Source organism: Phocoena sinus, chromosome 5 (assembly GCF_008692025.1).
Source record: "Phocoena sinus isolate mPhoSin1 chromosome 5, mPhoSin1.pri, whole genome shotgun sequence".
NCBI lineage: Eukaryota > Metazoa > Chordata > Mammalia > Artiodactyla > Phocoenidae > Phocoena > Phocoena sinus.
In genome coordinates, this window is record NC_045767.1 from 94,011,551 (window position 1) to 94,027,693 (window position 16,143).

Below are 16,143 nucleotides of genomic sequence, written 5' to 3' on the forward strand. Positions count from 1 at the left end.
CCAGCAAGAGCTGTGGTCATAAAAGGTGGCTGCCAAACTGTAGCCTGGCAGGGCAGGCGGCAGGAGAATAAATATTTCTGTCTTGTTCTCCTCCTGCCCTCCAATTTCCTTTCACTTCATTTCACAGTCTGAACCCAACCAAAGCAGGACAGGAGATTCCAGATGTGTGGTCTGCGGAGGTCAGATTTCCAGTCCCCGGGAAGGAGTAGAGGGTGGATCTGAAGGGGCAATCAGAATCCCTGTGTGCCCTCATCAGCAAATCTGTCAGCTCTGCCTTGAAATACATCCAGAATCCAACTCTCACTCTCTATTTCCCTTATTACCTTCCTAGTCCAAGCCGCTGTTTCTCACCTGGACAACTGTATCAGCTTCCATCCCTTTACCAGGTTAATTTTTTTACAGCATTTATGACCCCCTAAAATATTATGCATAGTTTGTTTATTTGCTTATTGTCTGTCTCTCTCCACTAGAGTGTAAATTCCATGAAATCACAAACTTAATCTGTTTTTTTACTTCTTTTTTTTTTTTTTTTTTGCGGTATGCGGGCCTCTCACTGTTGTGGCCTCTCCCATTGCGGAGCACAGGCTCCGGACGCGCAGGCCCAGCCGCTCCGCGGTATGTGGGATCTTCCCGGACCGGGGCACGAACCCATGTCCCCTGCATTGGCACGTGGACTCTCAACCACTGCGCCACCAGGGAAGCCCTAATCTGTTTTTTTAACTGCTATGAAATTCCTTATACATTGTAGGCAGTCAATAAATATTTAATTAATTAATTAATACTTAAGTTGATCTGATTTGGTTTCTGTTGCTTAGTATTTCCAAAGAACTTTAGATGATTTCAGGGTGTACACCCCTGAATGTAATGTAAAAACAAAATTTAATCTCATTTTGTTTTTTAAAAAAACCTTTTGTGTGTGCATATAAAAAAGAATGGGAGTATATTAAAAAATTTTAGAAGCGATTACCATTAGAGAGTAGGATTGGGGGTAGTTTTCATTTTCTTTTTTGATTTTAACACTTCTGAAATTTTCTACAATGACTACATATGATCCTTGTAATAAGATAAAAGTACCTTTATTTTATTTTAAAATTAAAAGAAATATTTTTGATTTACAATGTTTTGTTAATTTCTTCTGTAGTGCCTTTATTTTAAAGTACTGACTAGCATCAACCAGATCTTCTAGAAAGCTTGGCAGTTCTTTTTCATCCCTTGGCTCGCCGTCCCTGTTCCGACAGTGACACTGCCAAACCTTTCCCACTCTTTTTAAGCAGTCATGCTGGATCCATTTCCCACGGTATCTATCCTGCTCTGTGCTATAGGAAGCTGATCCATGAGATTGTAACAATCTGGCTCCCTGGCCCTCTAGCTTCCAGCTTGGTTCAGCTAATGGCTTTACCTGAAATCTAGAGGGCAAAAGGAGAGTGAGGTCAGACCACTTATTCCCCCAGCTCCCTCCTTATCAGTTCCTGCAGGTTGGCTATGTCCCTTAACCTAAAGGCCACAGCTCCTGCCAAGTGGTCCTCTCCAAACAGCTTCCTCTGGGTCCCAGTAACTGCTCTCTCCTCTCTCTTCTCCAGACCCAGGGATGGTAATAGTTTTCCCAACCACTAGCCCTGGGGTAACGCACCATCCCTTTTTCTTCCTAATCCTTGCTCACAACTCTATAAAGTCTCCTCAAATTACCCAATTCAAGAATTTCATGTCTTTTCTTCCAAGGTCCCAACTAAGCACTCAACTCCATCTTCTTCCGTCATTCTCAGCAAATGACCTTGCCTCATTCTTTACTTTTTACTGAGAAGGTCTTCTTGTATCAGCTTTCTTCTCATTCCTCAGATGGCCATTCATCATCACGTTACTAAGAGTAGTCTATATAGTGGCCTACTCTCATGCCTAATATTGCCTCTCAGAGTACATAGCATATCTTGCCCATAGCAGGGCTCTACCCTGTCTTCCTCTTGCCTCTGAGAACATTTTTCCTTCATTGGCTCTTCTTCTTTCTTCCATCATTTAACTCTGGATGTTCCCAATGTGTCAAACCTTGGTTTTGCCCCACGACGTAATTCTTTTAAAGAAGAAAGTTTATCGATTTTTACTACTTTAATTACTTTTATTTGGATAATTTTTTAAATGTATACTTGCTGTCTTATTCATTTAACTAAACTCCAATCCTTTATCTCTTCAATCAGATTAGATATTTTCCATGGATTTCCAATTATCTCCTCCTCCTCAAATCCAGTATCATTTCATTCCCTTCAATTCGATTTTCTCCCATTGTCTGTATTTTTTCCAATGGAATCTACATTTCTTGAGCTGAAGAGTTTAAAACACTGAAGTTATTTGTTAATGCCTCCATTTTCTGTGCCCCTCAACTGCAATTACTTTGTGAATTCTATAATTTTTTTCCTTAAACTCATTTCTCAGAGTTATTCCTTTCCATTCTCATTGTTGTAATCAAAAATATTTTTTTAACTATAGGCCAAGATTATTTCAATAGTCCCCTAACTTGTCTTCAAGTTCCAGTTTCCCCCATTCCTACAGAAGGATTAAGATTTCTAGAATATTACTAATATCATGTAGTTCTAGAATGTGGCTCCCATTAATAATATTCAATAATTACAACATTAACCACTAATATATACTGAGTATTTGCTCTGTGCTGACTGCTACACTAAGTTCTTTTTTACATGGGTTAATTATTTTAACCCTCAGAAGAGTCCTGTAAATATTCAATTGTACAACTGGAAGATTTTTTTTTTTTTTCCTACAAGTCAAATTTATTAGATTTGTCCACAGTCAGCAACGGCGATATTCTTGCTGGTCTTGCCATTCTTGGGCTGCAAGTACTCTATGACTCCCAAAATATTCATGTCCTCTCTCACCTTGCCAAAGACTCCATGCTTGCCATCCAACTGCTCAGTCTTGGCAGTGCAGATGAAAACCTGGTAATCGTTTGTGTTGGATCCAGCACTTGCCATGGACAAGGTGCCAGGACTGGTATGACTCAGGATGAAAGTCTCATCAAATTTCTCCCCAGAGATGGACTTGCCACCTGTGCCATTATGGCGTGTGAAGTCATCACCCTGGCACATAAATCCCGGAATAATTCTGTGAAAACAGGAAGCTTGGGCTTCCCTGGTGGTGCAATGGTTGAGAATCTGCCTGCTAATGCAGGGGACACGGGTTCGAGCCCTTAGTCTGGGAAGATCCCACATGCCGCGGAGCAGCTAGTCCCATGAGCCACAACTACTGAGCCTGCGCGTCTGGAGCCTGTGCTCCGCAACAAGGGGCCACGACAGTGAGAGGCCCGCACACCGCGATGAAGAGTGGCCCTCGCTTGCCACAACTAGAGAAAGCCCTTGCACAGAAACGAAGACCCAACACAGCCAAAAATAAAAATAAATAAATTAAAAGAAGGCTTAACATTTAAAAACAAAACAAACAAACAAAAAACAGGAAGCTTTACAACCAAATGCTTTCTCCCCGGTGCTCAGAGCACAAAAGTTTTCTGTTGTCTTTGGAAATTTGTCTGCAAACAGCTCATAGGAGATGTGGCCCGAGGGCCCACCATCCATGGCCATCAGCTCTGAGGTGGTCGTGTCTTCAAGGCCAGAAGAATTTTAGAACATTTAGGAAACTCCCAGATTACCCAGCTACTGGTGGTTCTGGAATACAAACTCCACATGAAACCAGAAGTCTCGCTCTTACTCTTTTCTTCCATGCTATCCAAATCCCTCAACATGACTTCCAAAATGCTCTGCAAATTGCCCCCACCCTTCTGATCCAATATCAGCCTTTGTTTCCCTCTACATTATACTGAGGGTGAGTTCACTAATGCACCATACACACATCATGTTCATTGCAGGTTCTTTTGCCTTGACTTTTGCACTTATATCTTTTTTCCTGGTGTCAGATCAAATTCTCTTTTTGAGTTAAGGTCTGGCTCCAGACCACAATGAAGTCTTTGCGAATGCTACAGTATGCATGGATCTTTCTTTTCTCAGAGCCTCTAAGACCACTTACTGTCTGTACCATTACTTTCCTATTCAATCAGGAAGTACCTTGATTTATATTTAACTGCTGTCTGTACAATGGCTATTTATTCACCCCAGAAAAAAAAACACTGAGCCCTTATTATTTTCCAGGCACTGTGTAAATGCTGAGAATACAAAGGTGGGTAAGATTCAGTCTCTGAAAGAGTTTTATCCAGGGAGGCAACATGGATGCAAACTAAAATATCACAATACACTCTGATAAGTGATAATATTGGAAGGATATATTGCATAATGGTTTAGTACATGAGTTTTGGAATTGCCCAGGTCTGGGTACATTTTCCAGCTCTGCTCCTCAATAGCTAAATGAGAATTAGACATCCTAAGCTTCTGTTTCCTCATTTGCAAAATGGAGATATTAATTGTTGTAACCACTTATTAAGATTTTTAAGAATTATGTAAAGAATTTTATAAAGTATATAAGGTATATAAAGTATAAAGTATAAGGTAATTAGAATAGTGCTTGAAAGTTTATAACTATTTATCCCTATCCCCCACAAAAAGGAATTTGCATGTATTCTATACATTTTCTTCAGTGGGAATAGAGAAGATGGAGAGAGCAACTGTGCCAGGGTTATCAGGAAAAGCTTAGGAAAAAGGATAGAATTTGAAAAGGGTCTTGAAGGATGAGAAGGAATTTGCCAGGTTATTCTGATTTGGTTAGACTGTAGGAAGAATGTAGAGAAAGTCTTGTGAAAAGAATCTGGAAACGTCTTGTGAAAGGAATCTGGGAAGATAACACAGGCAGATTGTAAAGGGCATTATGTCTATGCAAAGATATTTGTACACCACCTTCTCTAGCAGTTCCCAAAGGCTTTGGTGTTGTGCCAGAGATTTCCAAAACCATAGGCTCACCAAATAATAACTGTCTATTAAAAAAGCATAGTGACTCAGACATGTCAACATATTTTAAGGTATTTCTGAAGTTATAGTTACTCTTTGGCACTTTATGCTCTATTAATTAGTGAATCCTAAAAGAATTACTATAGACTCTATGCTAGTTATCAATTTATTGCCTCTCAGCTCCAAATTCACCCTTCATAGCCTGCTCCATGAAAATGGATCTGAATCTCTTAAATATTTTCCCTTTGCCTCTGGCACAATGTTAAGCTTTGTAGAGAGCCCTAGAGAGACATTTCAGGAGAAAGAGGCATGAGTCACTCTAGCTATTCCATTGAGAATGAATTGTGGAGGAAGGACTGATTGTATTTGCAGAAGACCAGTTCATTTGTTTATTTATCCTTTGATTTAACAAAGATTTATGAGAATCTACTCACTGTCAGGCAATGAGGATTGTTGGATCAAGAAGACACAGTCCCTGTCTCAAGAAGCTCAGAGGGGAAGAGAGTTGAGTTCATTAATGACATAAGGAGTGCCCTCTGTAAGATCAAGAGAAGCCCCAGATGCTGCGAGAGCTGGAGGGACAGCTAATCACACTGAGAAGAGAGAACCATATTCTAGGGGAAACTTTTGAATCAGATCTTGAAGGAAAATAGAACATTCAGGTGCATAAAGAGACGAAATATGGTCTAGCTGAATTGAACTACACTGTGTAGGGTGTGAGAACATTGACCAAGCAGTTGCGCATTGGGTTGGGCGCCTGGTGGGTTGGTGACAGATGAAGTTAGAGAAGTTGGACCCAGATTATGGAAAGTCTACTAGGCTATTTGATATTTAGATTGTTTCTATATTTGAAAACTTTTTATTTGGAAACAATCTCAAGTTCAGAGAAAAGTTGAAAGAACAGAACACATAACTTTTTTCCCCAGAATCATCTGAGAATAAGTTGCCAACGTGATGCTTAATCCTCTTGTCTCCCTAAATGCCTTAGTGTGTGTTATCCACAAGCAATGACATTTTCCATAACACAACCACCAAAATTAGGAAAGCAATGTTGATCCACTACTACCCTCTAATCCTCAGAACTTATTCATGTTTCAGTAGTTGTTCCAATAATTTTTTTTATAGTAAAAGATCTAGTCCAGAGTAAATCATTGTGCTTAGTTGTCATGTCTCTTTAGTTTCCTTCCGTCTGGAACAGTTCCTCACCCTTCCCTTGATGTTCATTTCCTTGATCCTTTTAAAGATTACAAGTTAGTTATTCTGTAAAATGCTCCTCCGTGTAGGTTTGTTAGATCTTTCCTCATAATTGGATTCAAGTCATGTGTCTTTGGTACGGGTATTCCAGAAACAATGCTGTGTTCTTCTCATTGTATCCTACAGATGACGCATGATTTCTATTTGTCCCATCAATGGTGATGTTAACTTAGATCACTTTATTAAGGTGGTGTCTGCCAGGCTTTTCCAGCGCATGGTTACATCTTTCCCCCCTTATAAATAGTAAATATTTTGTAGGGAGATACTTAAAGACTATTTAGATAGTCATTCCTTTTCAAGCAGTCAATTCTTCCTTTTTTTTTTATCATTTGAATGAGTATGACTCATTCTATTTTAGTCAATGACTTATGTGTCCTTTAGAAATGATCCCATTACTCTCTGAACCCACCCTTACTTTCTGGTGCAAGATGCTCCAGCTTTATTGTACATTCCCTGCCCCAGCACTGGAATCATCTATTTCTCTGAAGAGCCCTGGTTCCTTTTAGTGGAGAAGAATATTTAGAAACCAATATCTATGTACTAGTGGACTCCTTGCTATAGTGGTGACACTGCTCCCAAACCCTCAGAACAGACATATGTATATATACATACATGTGTTTATATCTGTGTTTGTTTTTATTTTTTATATCAATTTTGTTATATTGACAGCCATGAGTTTACACCAATATTCCCAATTCTAAGCCAATATCTCATTCTTATTTTCTTCCTTTATATAATTGTAACTTGTTTCTGGAGAAGTGAGAAACCTGGCTCCCTTAGCCTCAATATATTTACTTACTTGACCAATCCCCTATATGTAACTGTTTCCCCTAATGGCCACCACACTCTCTCCCCTGCAAATGCCCTCCTCACCTTGATTGGGCTATGACACCCTGCTCTGGGCTACCCTTCCACAGAGGCTCTCCTCTTACTTTTGGGGCTCCCGCATTCTGAGTTGAGTCAATCCCCTGCAGAGACACTTTTCTCCAGTGGTGCTCTGCCATCCCACATAGGCTACCGTGGCTCTTCCCCCACACACCTACGGGGACACCTACTTTGCAGAGCCCCAACCTAATGCGTTTGGGGTTGAATTGCTCAAGAAGTGAACAACTGAATGGAAGGGAGAAAGAAGGAAAGGGGAAAAGAAAGAGAAGAGCATTCTTATCTTTTAACAAATATATTATCAATAACATTCCCTTTTTGTACTTGAATCTCTATCATTAATTCAAATTATTTTCTGGGATAGATTCCCAGTAATGGAATTACGGGGTCAAGTGTTATAAAGGAAATAACTTGTCTTAATTTTTTACTCCCACCAGCAGTACATGACGGTGTCTATTTTATCCTAGACAGCTTTGGGTATTAGATCTAGTTTTAAAAGAATTTTTTGTTAACTTTATATGAAAATAATGTATTGTTTCATTTTCTTTGCTAGTGAAGTTGAACATTTTTCCATTTGTTTAGTCATTTTTAGCTTCTGTTTCATAAATTATCATTGTTATGTCCATTTTAGAATTTTAGTATTTTTCTTAGGTCGGTAATATTAATGATATTAACCCTTAGTCATATTCATTGCAAGAAAGATAAGTGGTTTTTTTTTTTTGTTTTTTTGTTTTGCGGTACGCGGGCTTCTCACTGCTGTGACCTCTCCCGGTGCGGAGCACAGGCTCCGGACGCGCAGGCTCAGCGGCCATGGCGTAGCCGCTCTGCGGCTCGCGGGATCCTCCCAGACCGGGGCGCGAACCCATGTCCCATGCATCGGCAGGCGGACTCTCAACCACTGCGCCACCAGGGAAGCCCCGAAAGATTAGATTTTAAACTAAAACTGGCTTCCTCTGGCCACCTTCTATATTTGTACTTGTCTTTCTCTGCTGCCAACCAATCTCTTCTCAGGTAAATACAAACTAAGGGTTATATTACTCTAAGAAAACATAAAATTAGAAAAATAAACAGCCTGTCATAAAGCCATTCAAAAGTATGGTGTACTTTTTGAAAACAAACTCTTATTTTTAGATCATTTTTATCTTTTTTACTCACTATTAGTTTGAAAGATTTATCTAATTATCTCAGTTTTTTTCACTTCATGTAATTGAGGCTACGGTAGTAATGCTGTATTACTGATGAAGTGAATTTTTCATCTTATATCTCTTTTATCTCTAATATTGCTTTTTAATCTTAAAGTATATTTTAATGTAGTGACATCAGCTTTTGGGGGGTTGATATTTGCATGCTATAACATTTTCAACCTTTTATTTTCAATCTCTTAGTATCCTTATGTTTTAGGTGTGTCTCCTGTTGTGAGTCAGGATCCTGGCAGGAAATAAAAAGGCAGTGCACTCAAAATGTTAACTGAAGAGAGTTTAATGAAGAAATTCTTTATAAAGGTATGGGCAGCACTAAGGGAACCAATAAAAGATGGTGAAGTACTCAGGTACTAGAAACGGAAAAGCATGTATACCCTAGCACTGAACGGTCAAAGAAAGGAAATAGTGTTACTGGAATCCAATATAAACTGTTGCTGGGAGAGGGGGCACCTGCAGGACCAGTGGTCTTAAGTAGAGATAACACAACCACTGAAAAACTCAGGCCCAGCAGGGAGGGAAACTAGGGGAACTGATACCCTTATTTTCTCCTCCTGCCTTGTGATCTATTGCCCCTATCTGCTATTGGCCAAACCCAACCAGAAGTTAGAAAGCAAAAGATCTCAGGGGACGCAGAGCTTAGAGCTGGGCCCAGAGCCAGGCAGAGAAGAGTAAGGAAGAGCCACCACACATGTAAACAGCTCATAGCTGGATTTTGTTGTTGCTATCCAGTCTGATAGGTTTTTTTTTTTTTTTAATGGAGCCTTTAGCCCATTTACTTACATTTGTTAGATTACTTACATTTGTTAGATTACTTACATTTGTTAGATTACTAGGGTAATCTAGTTCTAAGATATTATTTTATATCTCCCGTTATATATTTTTTCCTCCTGTCATGACTACTTTTGGTTATCTGAGTAATTTTTCTTGTTTTATTCATTCCATTTCTATTATTTTAGTGGTTACTTTAGAAATTTATCATGTAGTATCTTTAACTTCTCCTAAATAAGAGGAGGATCTTTGAAACACTTTTGCTCTTGCTTATTCCTTCCTGATTTATGTGCAATTGTTGGGTATTTTTAACCCAATCAGATATTATTGATATTGTTTTATATTTAAATATCTTTGTATATGATATAAATATATATTTATGATATATAGTCAGTATTTATTTAGATTTTCCTACTTTCTTTGCTCACCATTCATCCTTGCGTCTTAGAGTTTCCATCTCAAATCACTTTCCTTCTTTCAATCTTTTGGAACATCCTTTGTTGAGATCTATTGGTGATAAACTCTTTCTGCATTTTCTTGTTTTTGAAAATGCCTTTGTTTCATCCTCATTATTGAATGATATTTTTTCCAGGTATATAATTTTAGGATGACATCTTTGAAGGTATCTACTGCCTTAGGGCTTTCATATATTTGTGGAGAAGTCTGACGTCAGCATAATTGTTACTCCTTGGAAAGATAGACTTTTAAATATTTTCTTTGTTTCTGGATTGCTGTACTATGTGTCTAGGTGTGAATTTCCTCTTATATATCCTGCTTGGGGTTCATGGGTAATTCTAAAACTGTCAGCTGATATCTTTTTCATTGGTTCATAAAAATGAATTCAATAAAATTCATAAAAATTCAATAAAAATTATCAGAGCTTTTCTCTTCAAATATTGCTTCTACCTCATTCTCTCTCCTCTCGTTTTTCAACTCTAGTAGGTATTAGACCTTTTCCTCTACTCCCCATGTTGTTTAGTCTCTATTTCATATTTGCTCTCACTTTGACTCTCTGTGCTGTAATCTACATAATTTCCTCAGATCTATAGTCCAGTTCATGACTTTTTTTCTTTAATGTGGCTAATCTGCGGTTTAGCTTGTCAATTGGTTTCAAATTTTATTTTATATATATATATATATTTTTTTTTTTTTTTTTTTTTTTGCGGTACGCGGGCCTCTCACTGTTGTGGCCTCTCTCATTGCGGAGCACAGGCTCCGGACGCTCAGGCTCAGCAGCCATGGCTCACGGGCCCAGCCGCTCCGCAGCATGTGGGATCTTCCCGGACCGGGGCACGAACCCGTGTCCCCTGCATCGGCAGGCGGACTCTCAACCACTGCGCCACCAGGGAAGCCCTATTTCTTATATTTTTATTATTAGAAATTCTTGCTGGTTCTTTTTCAAATCTTCATGGTCAATTTTAGAGTCATTTCTTCCGAATTCATATTTTTAAACCTTTATTCCTTTGGACATATTAAGCATAGTTATTTTATTTTCTGTGTTTCATAATTCCAATATCTGAAGGTTTGTGAGTCTGGTTCTTCTGTTGGTTACTTTTGCTGGCTCTTGCATAAAATGCCTTCTTTCTTTATGAATTTTATGTATTTTGTGATTATTGTACTGCTATTCTTTGAAACTTTATCTGATGAAAAACTTTGAAACCTGAGTTGAAAAAATGCTCTTTCAAAAAGAATTTGCCTATGCTTCTGGAGGGTGGATTGTAGGTTCCAAACATGGCATCCACAATATCCCCCATTCCACATGCGTTTCTTACAATGTGGCTTTGACAATCCTCCCACGGGGGAGCAGGGTCTTTGTTCCTGCTCACTGAATCAGGGAGGGCTTGTAACTCTATGTGACGTCCAAGGCTGGGAGATAAAAGGCAACACAGTTTAACCCTACTTCTCTTCAGATAGTTTGGGCTTGGAAGCAGCCACCATGCTGTAAGAAAGCCCATGCAGCCACATAGAAAGGTCATATGTAGGTATTCTCACCAATAGCCTCAGCTGAAGTCCTAGACAACAGCCTATATCAACCACCAGACCTGCGGGTAAACTAGCTTACAGGTAATTATAGCTTCCAGCCCCTGAGTCACCTCCCGGTCTTCAAGTCTTCTCAGATAGCCACCAGATACCTTGGAGCAAAGATAAGTTGTCCCTGTTTTGCACTTTCCAAATTCTTGACCCACAGAATCCGTGAGTATAATAGCATTCCTGCAGTTTTATGATACCGAGTTGGAGGGAGTGTAGATTTTTTGTCCAGCACTCAATAACCAGAACACTTCTGCCAGATACCTGGGAGCAAGACCAACCTAAGACTACTTTAAATTAAATTCTAAACTTTAGGGGTTTGGGGGCAACAAAAGTAGCATAAATTCAGGCTACAAACCTGCTTGTGGCTGGTGTGTAACTGTGAATGATTAGGAGGAATACTTTTCCCTCTACCTAATGCCATGGTTCAAGAGTGACAGTTTTCCTTGCGGTCCCATGATTTGGTGGCATGAGTAGCAGACAGGCTTATTTCTAGCTCACCCTTATACTGAGTGTTTATCCCTTTGGTTTTGGGGAGCTCTAATTAGATTCCTCACTTTGGGTAGGTCTTGGGTTTCATCTCCTGTTCTCTGCTCCCTGCAAATTAAAGAAAAACAAAAATGAAAACAAAAAAAACTTAAGCTGCTTAAGGTCACCGGATTTTGACAAGTACCCTCAAAGTGAAACCAGTTTCACTGCTACACAAAGACCAAAGCCAAGTTAAAATGGGAACCAAGTTTCCCATTTTAACTTGGTTTGGTCTTTGTGTTTATCTTTTTTTCCCCTCTAAGCTCATTGATGCATTTGAAAAGATGCTTTGCATATTATAAACGGAATTTTGGGGTTTTTCAGCAGGTGGCTTGGTCAGGACCCTGTTATGGGCTGAATTTCAGGACCCCCTAAAATTTACATGTTGAAGTCCTAGCTTCCAGTACCTCAAATGTGACTATATTTAAAGATAGGTGACTTTAAATAGGTGACTACATTTGAATGAGGTTGTTGGAGTGGACTCTAATCAAATATGACTAGGTCCTTTTAAGAAGAAATTAGGACACGGACATGTACAGAGGCAAAACGATGTGAAGACAGAGGGAGAAGAAGGCTATCCACAAGCCAAGGAGAGAGGCCTCAAGAGAAACAAAGCTGCTAACGCTTGATCTTGGACTTCCAGCCTCCAGGACTGCGAGAAAATAATTTTTTGTTGTTTAAGCCATCCAGTCTGTGGGACTTTGTATGACAGCCCTAGCAAACTGGAAACCCTCACCCCATTCCTTTATTTGCTTAATCAATAGTTGAAAGTACCATTAATACCAGTTTATTAAGGGACTGGCTATTCAATCTGTATTTCTTGCAACTTCTACGTTTTTTCTGACTTCTGCTGTCTCCTTTTCGATCATTCCATGGTTCTTTAACACTCACAAACAACATGAGAGGAACATAGAGACAATAAAACCTCAGTTCTTCTGTTGTACCTCCTAGCTAACATCCCTGGTTATTAGTGTGATATTGGAGGGAAGGAAAGTGTAGGCTAAATAGAGTTTTTGCATAACTCTATATGTTATTCTGTATGACCCTAAACATTTTAATAATATAGCCTCTTGCTTTAATGGTTATAAATGTTCATAGATCAACATAAACATAGGGGTTTCCCTGGTGGCGCAGTGGTTAAGAATCCGCCTGCTAATGCAGGGGACATGGGTTCGAGCCCTGGTCCGGGAAGATCCCACAGGCTGTGGAGCAACGAAGCCCGTGCACCACAACTACTGAGCCTGCGCACAACTACTGAGCCTGCGCTCTAGAGCCCACGAGCCACAACTACTGAGCCCATATGCCACAACTACTGAAGCCCGCGTGCCTAGGGCCTGTGATCCACAACAAGAGAAGCCATCACAATGAGAAGCCCGTGCACCGAAACCAAGAGTAGCCCCTGCTCTCAACAACTAAAGAAAACCCGTGTGCAGCAGCAAAGACCCAATGCAGCCAAAAATTAAATAAGTGAATAAATAAATAAATTAAAATATATATATCCATCGATCAATATCCAACCTACAATGCACGGCATGTTGCCCAAGGCTTGTGAAGATTTCAAGCTACTCAAATAACATAACAACTTAAAGTTGCAACAGGAAAACCATCAGGGTGTTTATATTCAGTAATTTTATTATTAAGATATTTTATACTAAAAAAACACCCATTAGTCCATCTAATTTTTGGAATTTTAGTTCCAAAAATAAAACTTAGACAACTTGAAGGAATCATTATTTGTTACTCCAGTTAGTTCAATATTTACAATATAGTCAATGAATCAATTTTCCTCAATGGAAATCTTAAGACTTTTCTAAAAATTTCCAATTATTTTTGGAGAGAATAAGATGTAACACAGAAACAGATGGAGAATCAAAAACAAATACTTGTTTTATCATAGTAACTTGGAATTGGGTTTAAGTACTGAGTGAGTCACAGTTTCTGTTCTTGCAGACCAATTTAACTTCACTAAAATTACGCAGGCTTAATGAAAGAGTCCTCACAATACGTAAAAAAAAGTGTGATGATATGTGTATGCATTTGCTTTGGGAGTTTTGGAATCCTGGGGGCCTCTAATAATGAATGGATGCTAAAATGAGGCTTTAAAAAGTAATAACAAACCCATTTTCTCCTATCAAGTAACCTAGGGCATTTCCTTATTAAATCAGAGCATTGCAAAATTTCAGAAAAGGGGTGGGATAAAAATATATTTCTATAATGAAGACAAAACCAAGTTTCCTAGAAAAAGTAAAGTATCCACCTCCATCCTTAAGAGCATAGGAAGGGGAAATGTTAAAATTTGGAAGTAGGGAGGGGGGTCCAAACTCCTGCTCAGGAGGCTAAGACAGGGCAGGGCCCGGAGATAGAAGAAGGGGTGTTCCAGAGAATTCATGCAAAGTCAAGGCCGAGTCCAGGGCGGGGAGGAAGCAGGCCACCACTGAGAGCTCATAGAGACAGGCCTTCCAGAAGCCTTCTAGATCTTCATTTAGGAGAGCAGGATGCCTTTGGAAGAGGAGAGACTGGCAGAGCTGTGATTTTTTGACTTTGCCCCAGTGGCATGAAATGATTTTGATCAGTTTCCATTTCTAGACCAACCTGCTAATAATCCTCATGTGATTGCATAGGCCCTTTATCCCCCGAACATTCTGTCTGAGCGTTGATGTGTGAAATCCCTTCAATGGGTCAGATAGCCACGGCTCCACAATGAGAGATAAAAGGCTTACAGGGGAAATTCACTGAGTTCTTGCCCATGTGTGAACAGTTGATCACTGAGGAGAATCAGTGACTGATGACAGAGGTTTTCATAGTTTTGGGAAGTGCAGGCAGCAGGGAAGTAGAGGAGTGGGGAGAGAGAAGAGCTCAAGTTTTTCTTGTTCATCTGGGCCTCTTTCTCTTCAATATTTGGTGACAAATAGAAGCTTCTGTGAAGGTATATTTATGTGGCAGACTTGCTGGGAGCATCTAAGCCCCATGGTGCTACCAAGGTTGTGAAGCAGAATTTATGAAGCTGATTTTTATTATCTTATTCAGTTCCTGGTGCCGCCGACAGCATGAATGAAGAAGCTCGTTTTCTCGGAGGACAGTGAACTGATGTTTCATGGACGTATGCAAACCAGCCCCTCTGAGTTCTTGTGATTTGTTCAGAAGAGTGGTCATCCCGCAATTGTTACAAGTCAGCAGCACTTAATCATTAAGTGCTATCTTATTTTACTTTATATTCTTCTACAAAGCATTTCAGGCTACTTGCAGGAAGTACACTTCATCAACATAAACCATCCCATTTTGCTGAAAGAGTTTTGAGTATTGTTGCTCATCATTGCGAGGGGACAAAAGTCAGGCTTGACCAACTGGAGCAAGTTGGCCTTCTACACCGTCAACCTGCCAAGTGAAGCTGACCCAGGCTGTGTCTTCAGGCAGTAACCACCAGCATTTGTGATTAAAATCATACCAGTGCAGGAATTCACTCTGTTTACGCTGCCTCACTGAGTCATTTTTTTTTTTTTTTTTTTTTTGCGGTACGCGGGCCTCTCACTGTTGTGGCTTCTCCCGTTGCGGAGCACAGGCTCCGGACGCGCAGGCTCAGCGGCCATGGCTCACGGGCCCAGCCGCTCCGTGGCATGTGGGATCTTCCCGGACCGGGGCACGAACCTGTGTCCCCTGCTTCCGCAGGCGGACTCTCAACCACTGCGCCACCTGGGAAGCCCCTGAGTCATTTTTTAAATGGGCATTTGGTAACCCAAATAAATCTTTCTATAAATGAAAGAAACAGTTTTGAGGGATGTGGCGGTCTTCCAAATTCTTCATCAGAAAGCCTTCTTCTTTCTCAAAGTTGCCCAAAGTCTTTTTCTTCTTTTTTTATTTTTTAAATGACATGAGAAGTACATTCCCGTTGTAAAAGACAATACAGAAGCACACAGATATTAAGGTCCACCTTCCCCGAAGGGTTTTTAATGTCTCCTTTTCTAGAATAGAGGTCATTTCTTTGCAGCTCTGGGAAGTGGTGAGGAGAGCAGGGCCGGCTCTGGGCCCCTCATCACATCTCTTTCTGTATCCTTCCCTGTATTAGTCAGGAGAGGCTCTGCTGTGTTACCTGAATAAACAAACCCTCAAACCTTACCCAGATCACTCTTGCAGAGTCTACTGGAGGTTCAGCAGCTCCCTTCCAAGTGATGACTTGGGAATCCAGGTTGCTTTCACCTTACAGCTACTCTATCTGGAACACAAGACTTCCAGTGACACTGAAGCAGGGGATGAGTGAGAATTCACATGTGTCCTCAACTGCCGTAGGCTGGAAATGACACATATCACTTCCATTTCTAATTCATTGGCTGGAGCCTGAGCATGGCCCCAAATTAACTTCAAGGGAGGCTGGGAAGTGTTCCTGTGTGCCCAGGAATGAGAGGAAAAATAATTAAGATGAGCACTGCTAAATTTCTACCATATTCCCTCTCTCCCTAATGTTCTTTCCACCCCAGCAACCATGCACCCAGCAGTGATGACCCAACTTGTCTGTAGGTTATCTCTATACCCATTCCTGAGCAGTAAACTCTCTGAGGCAGGTTGGAGGCTAAGAAAGAAGAAGGTTTGGA

At 40.2% G+C, this 16,143-nt stretch overlaps 1 protein-coding gene across 1 annotated transcript; it reads right to left on the reverse strand.

Moving 5' to 3' along the window:
- Nucleotides 1–2,780: 2,780 nt before the first annotated feature.
- LOC116754359 (peptidyl-prolyl cis-trans isomerase A-like) lies at nucleotides 2,781–3,581 on the reverse strand. The gene is made up of 2 exons (XM_032632934.1): nucleotides 3,467–3,581; nucleotides 2,781–3,130 (listed from the first exon to the last, which is right to left on the reverse strand). The coding sequence occupies exons 1-2, from the start codon at nucleotides 3,579–3,581 to the stop codon at nucleotides 2,781–2,783; spliced, it is 465 nt and encodes a 154-aa protein (XP_032488825.1).
- Between the last annotated feature and the right edge of the window lie 12,562 nt (nucleotides 3,582–16,143).